General features: G+C 39.8%; 1 protein-coding gene and 1 long non-coding RNA gene across 2 annotated transcripts; both read left to right on the top strand.

The window, feature by feature from the left end:
• Window positions 1-592: 592 nt before the first annotated feature.
• On the top strand, window positions 593-1,523 carry LOC149812085 (uncharacterized). Its single transcript, XR_016428519.1, has 2 exons — window positions 593-879; window positions 995-1,523. It is a non-coding gene; the product is annotated as an uncharacterized LOC149812085 (long non-coding RNA).
• Window positions 1,524-3,326: 1,803 nt separating this feature from the next.
• On the top strand, window positions 3,327-6,038 carry LOC149812086 (uncharacterized). The gene is made up of 2 exons (XM_089992973.1): window positions 3,327-4,752; window positions 5,248-6,038. The coding sequence occupies exons 1-2, from the start codon at window positions 3,327-3,329 to the stop codon at window positions 6,036-6,038; spliced, it is 2,217 nt and encodes a 738-aa protein (XP_089849099.1).
• The last annotated feature ends 10,218 nt before the right edge of the window (window positions 6,039-16,256 follow it).

Genomic DNA, 16,256 nt, shown 5'->3' on the forward strand with positions numbered 1-16,256 from the left:
GCAGCATATGCATGAATGTGTGACAATTCTCTTTGATGCATCAGTTGCAAAAGCGATGGTTAAGTGCTAATTTTGATACTGGTAACGAGATTCATGCATCAACCATGTATGAAGCAAGCTTCTGAATGGTGATGCTTCGTGGTTGATCTGTATCCTATTCATGCCACTAAGACAATGGGACATTCAGCCAGTTTCGATCATTTAAACCAACAATATAGAATGAGGCCTCACTGGACCAGTTGGGTTGTGTGTGTGTCTCATTCAGATTGTAATGCCCACCTGCTGAATGAAGCTGAAAGTCTATTCTCTTTTGTTTAAACTTGGTATATCATAAAAATATTTGAGTTCAATATCAAACTTGACCTTTGTTTGAGCCTGGCCTATCTATTAAGTTTGATCTTGGTTTGATTTTTCATCAAGCTTTATGTGGGGCTTGAGATTATTTTCTTGCTCAAGTACTTCGGTATTTGGGGAAAGCTATTTCTGCTAATACATGACTTGAAACTCTGTACTCATTTTATTTCTTTTAAAAAACATAACCCTTTACTGCCGTTATTTTTTTTCACGTTAACTCTTCATAAAAATATCTCAGAATTGGTCTTTCAACAATGGTCGGTTCTCATCTCTCAAGTTCATCCATTAGCGCCTATGAGGGAAGATGTGTGGACACTAGCTAGAGATGGTTCCTTCCGCACCAAGTCTTTTTACTTGTTCTTGGTTGGCCCGGTTACACAATGTCTCCCTAAGAAGGCACTTTGGAAAAGAGGCCTACCTCTTCGTACCTTACTCTTGGCTTGCTGATTCTTCTTGGCTGCGTTAACACAAAATCAAGACTGAAGCAACATGGTATTCATCTTGCTAGTCGGTGCATTCTATGCGGTAAAGATGAAAAAACCCTTTCTCATTTATTTTGGGATTGCTCATATTTCAGGGCCTTGCTTTCCTTGGCATGGGATGATGTAACCTTATACTGAAATGATTTTATTTTTTCAAGAGATGTGGTGGTCACAGTTTGACAGAAGGGGTAAGAAATGAAAATTCGTATGGAGGGTATGGATATTTTCAACTTGGAAATTAATCTGGACAAAGAGGAATCATCGCCAACCAGCTGAGATGGGAGGTCGCCTCTAGGGCTCGGCAAAAATGGCCCGGCACCCCGCTATAGGCTGAATTCGGACCAACCACATTGCACTCTAAGCTGCTGTGTACCGCTGACATCTCATCGATTTTCTTTCATTTCTGTTTCTCTAGTCGAATCTCCTTTCTCTCCTTGTATTTGAATGTGTTCACGTTGCCTTGGTCCAGCTGATTAACATGGGACGTCATATTCACTTTGTATGCTGATTAAACGTTGGTAAGGGCTGTGCTGCCTATGGGAGACAGGAGTGATACCTCATCACTTCACACTGCATCTGATGTAACTCCATTAATTTTACACTGAATTACCTTTTCTTTTAAAAAAAAAGCGAAGGAAGAGGTAGAAGCAAAGTAAAAGCATAAGGTAGTATTTTTCTCTGAGTAAATAATCTTGGTCTTAATCCAAAGAAATGAGACTAAATATGCCCAAAGAAATGAGACTAAACATGCTGCAGTATGATTCATTCTTTGTCTGTTTTGGGCTTTACTTGAAAATTCATCATTTTGTTTCATCACAACTTATTCATCAACTTATGCATTCTTCTCATTAAAGGCTTGGCTTTTGAGCTTCATCTTCCCAATGTTGCTAAGAAGCTGACGATTGCTATTTTTGTAAGTTGTGGAGTATTATAGTGCATGCCATTCTCACTACAGGACACATTTTTCTATGCAAAAATTCATTTTAAACTTGTCATAAGATTTGCTCAAAAGAGACTTTTTCTTGAGATATTTTAAATTTTTTTGGGACTTTTGAGATTCTTTTATTCTAATATATCCAATATAACATCTAAGATTCAGACAGTCTGTACTTCACCGTTATCTTATTTAGTGCTCACTATCTTTTTTGAAAGAATATTTAGTGCTCTCTATCAACACGCATACTTTAGCTTTTGTCAAAAGAGCAGACACAACACCTACTCATGCTTACTGAGTTTGTTAATTTAATTCTTGAAAAAATTACAAAAACACGCTCAACCTTTGATATATTTATAAGTACATGCTTAACCTTTGAAAAATTACAAAAGACCACCTGGGTTCGAAAAATATGCTCAAACAACCGCCTGCTGTATCTAGACTAAAATAGTTTATCTATGGTTAGATTGTGGTTAGTTAAGTAAAATGACTTTTTGTGCTCTCCTTTTACCATTGGCTCATCTTATGATTAAACGAGGGGTCATTGGAGCCGAACCTGTTGCTTCCCACCGGAGAAGCTGGCTGTTGGAGACTACCAGCTGCACCTTCCTATGGCACCCGAGATCATCAGCTGCACCAACACTCTCTCTCTCTCTCTCCATGAATTTTAGGCATTGGTTTACTCTGAGATTAGAGATTGGGGTCCTCTTTTTCCTGATTTTGATGGAGTTGCGTGGAGCCGTGGGTTGGTACTATCTATGTGATTCAATTTTTTTATTTGAGAAGGCAAATTTTATTCATATAAATAGCATTAGTATAAAACATTCTTAATTTTATCAGGCTGAAGAAATCACGAGTTGTCGTCCTAAGCAAAAAAACCATTCACTGATCAGCAAAGTAATTCCATATTTACAACAACACAGCAACTTAACCAAAGCTGCATTTTTTCCCCTTATCTCAGTTTAATAGCTTCTCTTGTTTCTCTGCATATTCTGCTGTGGACCTTCTGTATACTTGAGACAACACCATCAAACACGACCTCATTGTGGTGCAGCCTTATTTGTTGCCATGTGATCAGAACCCAGCACCTCCATTTGAAGTTTCCGCAGCCAGGCCCCATGCCCCTTCGATGATCTAGGAGCAGGTCACTCTGGCAACGGTATTGGAACGTTGTGTTGAGGATAAGCCTTCTAACGGATCCCACCAATATGGCAACCTTCTATCACGACTGAAGATAATGGTAATCCCTATTCATCAGCATGGATAACCTTCACCTTCCCGTTACATGGTGTGGCGGATATTGTTTTCCTATTTTGGTGATATGACTGCTGTGTATATAAACCCATCAAGGGTGTGTATCATTTCATGAAAAAGTATATAACAAGATTCGGTAGGCGTTCCCGTGGATGTAGACTGATATCAGTCGAACCACGTACATGGTTGAGTCCTCCTACGTTACCCTCTACGCTCTTTCTTACGTTTTCATGGTATCAGAGTGTGATCCCTTCGACCAAACTCAACGCTGCCACAGCTAACCCAGCTTCCACAACTATCAAATGGCGAACCGAAACCGTGAAGGCTCATCATCGAATACGGAGGCTCTTGCTCAGAGAATCGTCATCCACGAACAGGTAACTCCTAATCTCAGAATCACCACCAGTCTGCTGAATGGCTTCAACTACTTGTCCTGGTCCAAAGCCGCAACATTATACTTGAGCAGCAGATCGAAACTTGGCTTCGTAAACGGTAGGAAGACCAAACCAGAAATTACCGATCCCAAGTATGAGGAATGGGAATATGGTAATCACCTGGTCATGTCCTGGCTCTTAAGCTCCATGGAACCCAAAATCGCATATGGTTTCTTATTTCTTGAATCTGCCGAAAACATCTGGAGATCTGCCAAGGAGATCTACGGGGAACAATACAACATAGCTCGGATGTACCAGCTCATCAAAGAAATCCGTGATGCGAAAAAACCAGACAACGCCCCCTTCAGCGAGTTCTTGGGTCACATTCGGAGCCTATGGGACGAGCTCGACTCATACCAGGTCACCACAAACAACCCCAGAGACGCGGCCAAACTGAAAGAGCAAGAGAGCGTCTTTCATATCCTCGCCGCGCTTGGACCCGAATACGAAAGTCTAAGGAGTCAGATCCTTATGACCCGCAACCTCCCATCCTTGAATTTTGTCTGTGCCACCATAATGCGAGAGGAGACTCGCCGCAAAGTCATGAATCCGATAGGCAATACAAGAGAAGCCAAAGACGGCCCAGAAAAATCTGCTTTTTACTCAGATCACAGGGGCCCCAGACCTCGCTCCAAATACGGGGAACCAAACGCCAACAACAACAGCACTAACCAGGACAAGGGGAAAAGGCTCAGATGTTCTCACTGCAAAAAACCAGGTCATTCGCACGAGACCTGCTGGTTTATTCATGGAAAACCGGATCGTATGCGAGGAAAGGCTGAGCCTGACCCAAGCGTACCTCGTACGGCTCAGGCTCACACTGTCGGAACCCCGTTGACCGTTGAAGCTATGGCTGAACTTCTCAAAGGGCTAGGACTTCACAAGCCAAGCATGCAGGAAAAGGAGAAGACCGCAGGAATGACTATTGTTTCTTCTGATCCCAACGCCTCCAACGGGACAGGTACACTCTCTCTTCTTACCTCCATAAACAGCCAACCATGGATTGTTGACTCCGGGGCTACTCACCATATGACCAAGGACTTAAAAAATGTACAACTGAGGCACCAAGGGGATAAAGAATCCATCACCACAGCCAGCGGGTCACTCATGACCCTCAAGGGAATCAATGACACCAGATTCTTTGGTTCCGAAACCGCTAGCCAAATCCTATATGTCCCATCCCTGACAGCCAATCTCCTATCTGTGTCCACAATCACAGAAGAACTTAACTGCAAAGTCATATTCTCCAAAACTAACGTTGAGTTTCAGGATCTGACTACGGGGAAGACGATTGGTAAAGGACGACAGCTCAATGGGATCTACCAAATCCACCAAGGACTAGGGGCAATGATGAGTAGAGTCAATGAAGGGAGACACTGGCATTGTAGACTCGGACATCCCTCAAACCGGGTGTTTAGAACCCTATTCCCCGAACTTTCATTTGATGCCAACACTTGTGAAGTGTGTCAATATGCAAAACTTACACGCACACACTATCCTATTTCTGTAAGCACCTCCACAAATGCTTTCGATTTAGTTCATTCTGATGTATGGAGCCCAGCACCGGAAAACTCTATTTGGGACTATAAATACTATGTTTCGTTCATAGACGATTTCTCAAAAGCCACTTGGATATACTTCTTGAAATCAAAAGACGAAGTCTACAAAAACTTTAAAATTTTTTCTCAAATGGTAGAGACTCAATTCAGTCAGAGAATTAAAACTCTTCGGACAGATAATGGCGGGGAATACAAAAATCGGGCCTTCGATGAATTTTGCAAACAATAAGGCATAGATCACCAGACCATCTGTGTGGATACTCCGCAACAGAATGGAGTAGCTGAAAGGAAAAATCGTCATCTCCTTGAAGTAACAAGGGCAATTATGTTCCAAACTAACGTGCCAAAAAATTTTTGGAGCGATGCTATAGCCACCGCCTGCTACCTAATCAACAGGACTCCCAGCAAGAAACTTCAAGGTAACTCTCCCTGGGAAAGGCTGAAAGGGAAGAAGACGCAACTAAAGCATCTTCGAACCTTCGGGTGCACGACATACGTCTGGATATCACCTCACAACCGTGATAAACTCAGCAGGAGAGCAACCAAATGTTTATTCCGTGGCTACTCCTCCTCTAAGAAGGGGTACAAGTGTTATGACTGCAACTCACAAAAACTCTATATATCCCGGGACGTCAGTTTCGATGAAAAACAACCCTACTTCCTTTCTAAAAAGCTTGATGCCAGCAATCAGGGTGAGCCAACCACTCCAGCACCAAGTGACTACGATGACCTCATTCAGTGCATCGTAATGCAAGAGAACAAACCACTTAATCCCACTGTCAGTCAACCAATCAATGACGGGAACGAGAACTTCCGCCCGATCCTCCGTCTCAGGCTGCTGAACCTCTTCGAAGGTCAGAAAGAGTCACTCGACCTCCTACACGGCTCAACGACTACGTGTCTCATATCGCTTATCCCTTCAATAAACAAGTCTGCTATAAAGGCCTCACACCTCGGTATGTATCATACCTATGCAAGATCAGTCAACATCGCGAACCTGAGTCATACGAAGAAGCAATGAAAGATGATCTCTGGGTAAACGCCATGGAGGAAGAACTGACCGCTCTCAAGAAAAATCATACCTGGGAAATCTCTCAACTCCCCAAAGGGCACAAGGCAGTCGGATGCCGATGGACATACAAAATCAAATACAGAAGCGACAGGACAATAGAGAGGTACAAAGCTCGGTTGGTGTCTAAAGGATACACTCAAATCTATGGCATAGATTACAGCGAGACATTCGCCCCGATAGCCAAAATGAACACAGTTCACATCCTACTATCCGTTGAATGCAACCAAGGATGGGACCTACATCAGCTGGACGTAAAAAATGCATTCCTACAAGGAGAGTTAAAGGAGGAAGTGTATATGAAATTACCCCCAGGGCACCCCAAGAGCATGGTACGCCAAGCTCAGCTTCGCTTTAGAAAGCAAAAGATTCCAACGAAGTCAGGCAGACAACTCAATATTCGTCAGAAAAGAAGGCGCAGATACCACTATACTTCTAGTCTACGTCGACAACATCATAATAATAGGAAGCAACAGACTCCTCATCGAAGACCTGAAAACATACCTTCACAAGGTATTTGACATCAAGGACCTCGGAAGACTAAGGTTTTTTTTAGGAATTGAGGTCGCATACTCAAAAAAGGGAATTTTCCTATCTCAGAGAAAATATGCTCTGGAGATTCTAAAAGAGACTAGAAAAATGGGGTGCAAGCCAACCAAAACTCCCATGGATCCCAATGTCAAAGTCACAGGTCACGAAGACAAAGCTCCTATAGATAAATAAAGGTATCAACAAATCGTCGGGAAACTCATCTACCTTACTGTTACCCGCCCCGACTTGGCCTACGCAGTCAATACCATGAGCAAGTACATGCACGACCCTAGAGTCCCTCACATGCAAGCTGTTGACAGAATTCTAAGATACATAAAGAAGGCACCTGGGCAAGGCATCCTATTCAAAAGAAATAATCATGTCAAGATTGAGGGATACTCAGACGTCGACTGGGCTGGAGACTCAGACGACCGAAAATCGATCACAGGGTACTACATCTTCGTCGGGGATAACCTAGTCACCTGGAAGAGTAAAAAACAAAATGTCATAGCCAGGTCAAGCGCAGAAGCAGAGTACAGGGCCATGGCATCAACTACCGGGGAACTCACATGGACTAAAACCCTTCTGGAGGAACTGAACTTCAAAACTGAAGCCCCTATGAACCATACACATAGCCGCGAATCCAGTTTATCATGAAAGAACCAAGCACATCGAGATCGATTGTCACTTCATCCGGGAAAAAGTTACCAAAGGTGAGATTCAAACCCCCTTCACCAAAAGCTCAAAACAATTGGCTGATGCTCTTACTAAGGCTACAAGCTCAGTCCAATTTGAGAATTGCATAAGCAAGTGGGGATGTTTTGACATACATGCCCCACTTGAGGGGGAGTGTTGAGGATAAGCCTTCTAACAGATCCCACCAATATGGCAACCTTCTATATTGTTGGGGACCTTCTCATTGTCTCACGACTGAAGATAATGGTAATCCCTATTCATCAGCATGGATAACCTTCGCCTTCCCGTTACATGGTGTGGCAAATATTGTTTTCCTATTTTGGTGATATGACTGTTGTGTATATAAACCCATCAAGGGTGTGTATCATTTCATGAAAAAGTATATAACAAGATTCGGTAGGCGTTCCCGTGGATGTAGACTGATATCAGTCGAACCACGTACATGGTTGAGTCCTCTTGCGTTACCCTGTACGCTCTTTCTTACGTTTTCACGTTGGGACCTATTTCCAATATTTGATATGCAATTCTCTGAGCCATTTGCACTTCGCAAACAGATGCATAAAATTTTCTTCAAGTTCGCTCAACCGGCACCTGCTGGCCAGATGGAATCCCATTAGTTTCATGTTGCATTCCGTTCTGACTTTGCCGTGAATCACCACCCACCTGACATTTCCCCAGAAGCCATGCCACCGATGGCGCACAATGCACCCTATAGCATGACGCAACAGAAAAAATCACTTTCCTTTACATGCATCCACCTTAATCGGTCATGTCTTTCTATTAACTATACACCTTCCAACAAGTTTATCAGCTATTGCATTTGACTGATGGTGGACTGGTTATGGTTGTGACCTACACTCAGGTGTCAGCCCTATCCAACCATCCAACAATCCCTCACCGTGCCTCCAGTTCCCCTGAAAATCCAAAACAAGTTTGGAAACGTTTGTCTGCTGCCTCTGTTACCCACGTCAACCTTCACACTTTGCAGGAAGCTTTAGGAAAGCTTAATCAGTTCCTTCTAAAAACTGGACCTGACCTTCAATTAGCATTTTCAACCAAATTTCAGGGCCAGCCTTGAGATCGTATTTGCAATGCACCCTCTCCCCAATTGCAATCTGTGATCATCGCAAAATTTTTCCTCTCTCGTTGGTTTCTCTCTCTTCCTTCTCTTTTCCTTTCTAACCTCTATTTTCCTCCTTTTTGAAGGGAGAAAAATAAAAGAGAGAGAAAAGAAGAGAGAAGAGAAAAAGAAAGAAGAAGAGAGAGAGAGGAACTCTTTTGCGAAGGTCTCACTTGACCTTGATTTTTGAAAAAGATTTTAAAAGATTACTCGCCTCCGTTTTTTGAAAATATTGCGGGAGAAGGGAGAGACGGGATTCGCTCGTCGGTACGAGGTTCGACCGTTCCTGGCGCCTTTACCAGGGGTAATCGAACCAAGGATCGAATCTATGCCTTTTGCTTTGCCTAAATATAATCTAAGAATTTATTCTAACTCTAAATGCACAAAGAATCATGCTTGTGCAATGCAAGAATGTATGCTCCTTTTAAAAGATGTTTTGAAAATTTCCAAGTTTTCTGAGATGAACTTGGTAAAGGAACGAAGAAATGATCGAATTTAACTTAGAGCTTGAGATAGATCAGAGAAATTCTAAGTTTTTGAAGTAAATTAGGATTTGGAAGAATAAATCTTGATTTTGGGAAAGAATGATTTGAAGTTTTTGAAAGGAGATGAGGTTTCAAAGTCGGAAGTGGACTTTGAGTTTTGAATTTTGAATTTTGATCTTGAATTTAGGAAAGGAAATGAATGCTTGCAATTGAATTGAATTTATATTTTTGAGTTTGGAATGGATCTGATATAATCAAATGGTATTTAAGAACAGAAAATGGATTTAGAGAGTTTAGATGAGATCTGAAAATGGTATTGGATTTGAAATCTAGAATTGGGAATGGGATTGGATCTAAAGATGGATTTAAGATTCTGAGATCTGAGATTCGATAAAATTGGATCCTGGATCCTAAGGTAGATTTGGATCTGAAATCTGAGATCCAAATATAGAATTGGGTTCTGGATCCTAAGATGGATTTGGATCTGAAGTCTGAGATCCAAATGTAGAATTAGGTTCTGGATCCTAAAATGGATTTGGATCTGAAGTCTAAGATCCAGTGTAGAGTTGGATTCTGGATCCTAACATGGATTTGGATCTGAAGTCTAAGATCCAAGGTGAAATTGGAATCTGGATCCTAAAGGAGAATTGGATCTGAAGTCTGAGATCCAAAAAGTGGGATTGGACTCTAGATCCTAAAGAGGAATTGGATCTGAAGTCTGAGATCTAATATGAGTGTTGAATCTTGGATCCTAAAATGGATTTGGAGTTAAATTCAGGAGATAAGTCAAGAACTTCCAAGTTTAAATCGAACTTGGAAAACGAATTTTTAGAAATTGAATCTTGAACATACAAATGAATTTCAAGATTAAATTGGACCTTGAATTTGAAGTTTAGAAGATGAATCAAGAATCTCAAAGTTAAATTGAACTTGGAGATTGGATTGGAGTTTTGAATGAATTTGGAATTTCAGAGTAAAATTTGATTTTTTTGAAATCTGATTTGAATAAAAATGAAATTGAAATCTCAAAGTTAAATTGGACTTTGAGATTGAACATAGAATTTTGAAAAATGAAAGGATGAATCTGATTTGATAAGGATTGAAGATAGATTGAGGAAGATATTTACATTTACTTGGAGTTTTTAAAAAATGAATTTTTGAAAGCATGATGTAATTCTATCCTAAATGATGAATGAGTTTGAAGAATTTGAAATTGGATTTGAAAAGCTATTTCATTCTTTAGATGAATTAAAATAAGATTGAAGATATAATACATCCTTGACTATGGTCATTGGATGTATTATATAATAATCTATATTTAGATTCAAGTGAAGAATGAAACACATTTGGTGCTTTTATAGAACTTAAAATGGAATTAACTCTCAATATACCCCGACTATGGCCATTGGTATATATTTTGAGTCAATTTTAAGTTAAATTCTAATAAAAGGAGAAAATATTTTTACGAAAATATGATGAATTTTGAAAAATGGATCTAGTGTGGATCCAGTGCTATTTGGTAAAAGATAAAAATGCTAAGTTTTGTCCACACCTTGACTATGGCCATTGATGTGGATCATCAACTTAGGATTAATTTACCTCTTACAAAAATGGTGCACGTGCCATTCGTGTTTCACCAATGTGAGATTTTGAGAAATAAAGGCAAAAAGCATGAAAACAAGTAATTCAAGGTATTTTACAATGCTCATTCATTCTATCTAAGACTGGAAATGTAAATTCTCATTGATATCTAAGTTATTACAATCCTTGAAACTGAAATTTGAAACAACTTCTCTAATCCGAGAAGATTTTCCGTGACTTCTCTGCAAAGAAATGAGTTAGCATAATGTAAGAGAAAACACTTTGTTGAATGCAAAATTGTATATGATTGTGTTGATTCTAATACCAGATGCTATGTTTATGCTGAATGAGAAAGGCATATACAATGGATGAAGTCAAGAGCCAGGATGGTCCAAGATGAATCAACCTGAAATATGGTAATTCCTGATGACCCACCATAAAAAAAGAAGGGACACAGTGGTTCATTGCGAACCACTATGAAAGGAAAACCATTATAGTAGTTCTTAATGAACTACTATAATAAAGAAGGTTTGCAGGGGTTCTTTGTGAACCATTGCAAAAGATAACTACTGTAGTAGTCCCTGATGAACTACTATAAAAGGAAGGAGACCAAGGCGGTTCATGGTGAACCACCATGAAATATAGCAACTATGGTGGTTTTTGATGGACCACCATAGAAAAGAAAGAATACGGTGGCTGCGGAGTGTGGTTTTGGTAGTGGATGGGTAATGTCGTGAAAGGAAGATACTATGAAGTTTGTAATGAAGTTGGGGCAAAGTGGCATATCACACACACAAAAAAAAAAATATGGTTGTACCCAAGTCTAGAACCAATGGCTTGTATATGTAAATTTGAAAGGAATATGAGCTAAACTATAAAAGCATAAAATAGTAGAAGCAGAAATTGACCTCCCTTTTAAGATTAATATGAAAAATAACCTTAACACAGATAAATAGAAGACTGCAGATTAGCAGAATATTATAGTTTCAATTGTACACATAGCTACACACGCTGATGCAATACAAATAATCATGAGAACAGATTTTGCTTATCATTAGGGGAAATAACATCAATCACAACACTTGTTGATCCAAAAATTATCAGCTAAGATTGAACATGCTTTCAGATAGATGACAACAGCACCCAACACTTTTAACATACCATAAACTGAGTGGCATATAAACCTCCATTCCCAAATCAAGTTCTCTGAGGTTGCGAAGGCAACTAGTATAATCTTTGACTGGTTAATAATGGGGCATTACTAACACAAGATTTCAATGCAAAATGATCCAAGATACATATCAACCAACATAGAGTCCAAATTATATGTACGAAACAGTTGTTTGGAGTTTGACCCTGCATGAAAAGCTTAAGAGTTGTCAGTGATGCTTTCAACGAGACACCCAGATTAGGCTCTTTTCCATCTGTATCGTGCCTAAACACCAGCTTTTTCCAGCCTCAACAGACTTTAGTCCCATGTTCCATAAGATGAACAATGGTTGACAGCGCATCATGACATTACAACTACACTTTTGGGGTAACACCAGTTGCAACATAGGTTGAAGCATGAAATATTTCACCGAAACACAGGTGATATATATATATATATATATCAGTTATTAGGCTGGTGAATAGTAGAGGAGATGCAAGGGGAATGGGTGTTAAGTGATGACAACAGTGGCTTGTGGGCATTGATTATGTGGTATATTATGATATGTATAAGTGGATAGCTGGATAAATAAAAAAAAACAAGGGGATTGTCTGAAAAGATATCCAACCAACCCAAGGATATAGTCGGTGACAGTAAGCAACAACATTCTGAAGATAAGGAATCAGTATCTCAAAGCAATTTTGCATTATCAATGTTGGCTCCTTTTGCCAAAACAAACAAACTTGACTTCAAAACCCTGGCTGACATTAGCCCATTCAGCAGATCCTGTAGAACATTCATGAAGTCGACTTTGGAAAGTATCCAATTAGCTGGTTCTTATTGAGATCAATAAACCCCAGATTGCTTCACATTTTATAATAACAAACAGATTTCCAATGAACGAGTTACCTGTAGATCCTTGTGAGCAGTGGGAGTTCATTGGGAACGAAATCTTACTAACAGGTTAACAACCTGCTACCTTGTTGCTGACATGTTAATTACCTGAGATGGGGTTGTTATCTCAGAAAACTAAAATGGTCTAAATCCACACCATTCATTACTGCTAAGCCTCAGAACTTCAAGAATATGCGTGAATTGAAATGCTGGAAGTTCCCCTTTGGGAGTTGATCACCACTGAGATTCAACACATTCTTTTGATGTAAGATGATATAATGAACCAGCTAATGAAGACCAGTGTTGTGGAGGGTAGGCAGGGCTGTTATGAAGTATGTAACAATATCTTTTGCAGGTGGCAGTGTGGTGAGGTTACATAGGTGAGATATTGTAACTAGAAATTACTATGATAAAGAGATGAAACATAAGAAAAGGAGGCTAATGACTTACCTTCAAGAGATATGTATTGCTAGCCACTTCAGCTTGCAAGTGCTTCTGCAACAGTCTTGATACTTCACTGCAAAAGAAAAGGCATGACAGATACTTCAGTTAAATATGTAGTGTCACATGCAAAAGATAATAAGGGATGTAGAGCCCAGGAGTAGATTTGTTGGGGCATTGCTGCTGGGGAGATTTGCACATCCACATTGGGTCACGTAAGTCGATCTTTGTAGTGACCACTCTGAGATTGATCGATCCTCTGCTCTTGATTGACTCCACTCTTCTGCTTCATGCTGACGAGTGCTCAAATCCTTTCCTCTCGGATGAACTATTGTTGTCCGCTGAATTGCTTACTGCTTAATCCCCATAGCTTTACTTATGAACATAGCAAGACAATCATTAAATTCACTGGTTACTTCCTTTTATGGGGTCTTACCACTGGAATCTGCTTTTCAAACACTCAGAGAAGAGCCTTCACGCTGACTTTTATGCAGATAATTGTCTCACTTAGATCCAGAGTTTTGAGGGAAGGATAAAATGATTATTGAAAATATCACGATTTCTGAAACCTGCAAGCAGACTTTTGGCATCTCGATTGCTTCTGTGACATTGGTCTTGATAACAGGTGGCTGAGGAAATGCTTCAAATTTCAAGAGGGGAGAAGTTGAGGCCTCTTGAAGCCTAAAATTCTCACTTGTCAATTCATCTTGAGTCCCCTAGCATCCAGCTCCGAATATATGCCTGAAAATTGGATCTAGATCCAATTCATTCACGATGGTGGTTGCTAAGCCTGGTTCTTTCCCGCCATCTCTATCCTTCCGCAGCGTTTCTTTCTTGTGTTTTGCATGCATCGCTTAGACCAATTTAAGAACACGCCTAAAATTCTATATGGGTTTCCTCAGAAGAATGATCATCGGAGTCTGGTTTAACACTCTTATTGACATCATCCTTGAGAAAATTTCAGGGAGGAGAAAGAAGAAAAAAAAAAAAATGAAACCAAAGCCCAGCGAAAAAGGAATGATCTAGAACTGCAACCTCCTTTTAATGAGGACTGCGCTTAGATCTCAGGGGGGGGTCATACAATATAAACAAAGAGGAAGAGGGATGGTGATGGGGGATTATATTCTAATCCTTCTCAAGAAACAAGAACAAGAGTGATTCATTAACAAAATTCATTGAGAGATGGGTTCATCGTAGAGAATCACTGAAATCCCGCAAGAGACACAATCGATTCAAATTTCAAGCCACGACCACGAATTAGACCAGGATATAGATGAACCCATGTACTCATTCAACAACATCCAGTTATGAGACGGGAAACTTGATGCGAAAAGAAGATTATGAACAATATAAGATCAACATACAATCCAAACGAAAACAGAAATTTGAAGGAAGAGAAGAAAAGAAGAAAAAAAAAAAGAAGAAAAAAAATCAAAAGACAATCAAAATGCTATCCGATTATCAACATTGAACAGAGCATTATAGAAAATGTGACATAAATAGTAACAAAATACGAGAGAAAACAGGAAATATGTAGGAATCGAGCTCTTCCGTTAATATTGCAATGTGTAGGCTGACACTGCTATACACAGATTGGCACTACAACGATGCATCTTTTCAAAAAATAAGGAATGAAAAGTATATAAAAAAAACCAAAAAAATGAGCCAAAAGGAGAGTGAAGTCAAGGGTTCTCACTGTGACCTTGATAGAGAAAGAGATATTGGCCTGGATGTTTATGCTTTGAACGAGACTCTTGATTTCTCTACAAAGGAGATGAAGGAACACCGCCAAGTTTCCTCTAGAAACCAGAGAGAATGTTGAAGCTGCAGGGATAGTTGAAGGATAGGCAGAAGATCGATCATGTATCACTCTAGATCGAGGGAGGAAGAGGGATCGAATGCTCGATCAAGAGGAAGGGGTGGTGAGGTGGAAACAGGTGGTTTTTTTAGGGTTTCTTGAATCCCCTTTTAAGGAGGAAGAAGGAGGATGCGGTTGGGGAATCAATGGTTGGAGATCGAGCTGTTGGCGATGGGCGGCTTGCAGAGGAGGAGATGGAGGTTTGTTGCAGATCCATGGCTGAGAACGGGGGAAGGAGTGAAGCCATCCGATGGGGAGGATCCTTCTGGAAGGTAGCCTGCGAGAGAGGGAGAGAGGGTTCCTGAGGGTGAGAGAGGCTCTAAGCTTTTGTTCGTGAGTTTTTTTTTTTCGTTTTTCCAAAAGAGGGCTCCCTTAACAAAAATTTTCATAAGAATGGTTTAAAAAATGATTTTTTTAGCAAAATTGATTTTTTTTTAAAAGGTTTAAACTCATTCATTTTTCTTTGAAATTTTCCATTTTTTGGTTTTTGTTTTATTTTTCTATATTTTTTTTGTATAAAAATCCTAAGATTTACGAGAAATAAAGATTTTAAAACTGATTTTTTTGTAGTTTTGCAAAAATATTTATAAAAGGGAGTCTTTTGAGAATTCGGGTTTTTATTTTTGAAATTTTTCTCAAAGAGGGGGATCGGATCCGATTTGGATCAAAATTGGGTCAGAGCTAAGACTTTGGGTCCGAATTCTAACGAATCCAAGGGATGAATGGAATTTTTGGTTAAAAATTTACCTGATTATTCAGAGGGCGGATGTCAGGGGCAAAAAGGTCATTTTTGGATTTTTTGGAAAATTTGGGGTGTTCGCAGATGCCCCTCTTTGCTGCTAAGCCGATTGTAAGCCGAGCTTAGCGGCAAAGAAGACATGCCAAATTTTCTAAAAAAAAATGCCCCAGTCAGAAGGTCTGAACTGGGTGTGGAAGAATTGGCTTTAAAAAGTTTTATTTTTCAGGTTTTGTATCTTATTCTGAAAGGGTTTTGGGAAGAGAATGAAATCCTCGAGAATGAAAATAATTTGGACAGAAGAAAATGAGGAAATCGTGATGGGACTTTGGGATAAAGATCCTGAAATAATAGAAGGAGAGATTTTTAAAGAAATTTCAAGGTTGAGACAAAGATAAGGATTTTTGAAAAGACACAGGCTTAGCCCTTAACCTGGATGGGACGCTTTTGAAAAAATGCCTCGTGGGATGAGGTTCAGGTATAATCTTTATTTGAATGGATATACAAAGCATGGATTCCTTGATGGGGAAAACCATGATGGGACCAGGAGAAGTACCTCACCAAAATGAAGCGATTCTCGTTTAAAGAATATACAAACAACGCTAGGTTGTATCAAAATGGATATTGAGCATTTATCTCATTTTTTGATGACTAGAAAATTCTGCCAATAAGATGAAT

The sequence above is a fragment of the Nuphar pumila genome, chromosome 17 (assembly GCF_984573655.1).
Source record: "Nuphar pumila chromosome 17, dmNupPumi1.hap1.1, whole genome shotgun sequence".
Classification (NCBI taxonomy): domain Eukaryota; kingdom Viridiplantae; phylum Streptophyta; class Magnoliopsida; order Nymphaeales; family Nymphaeaceae; genus Nuphar; species Nuphar pumila.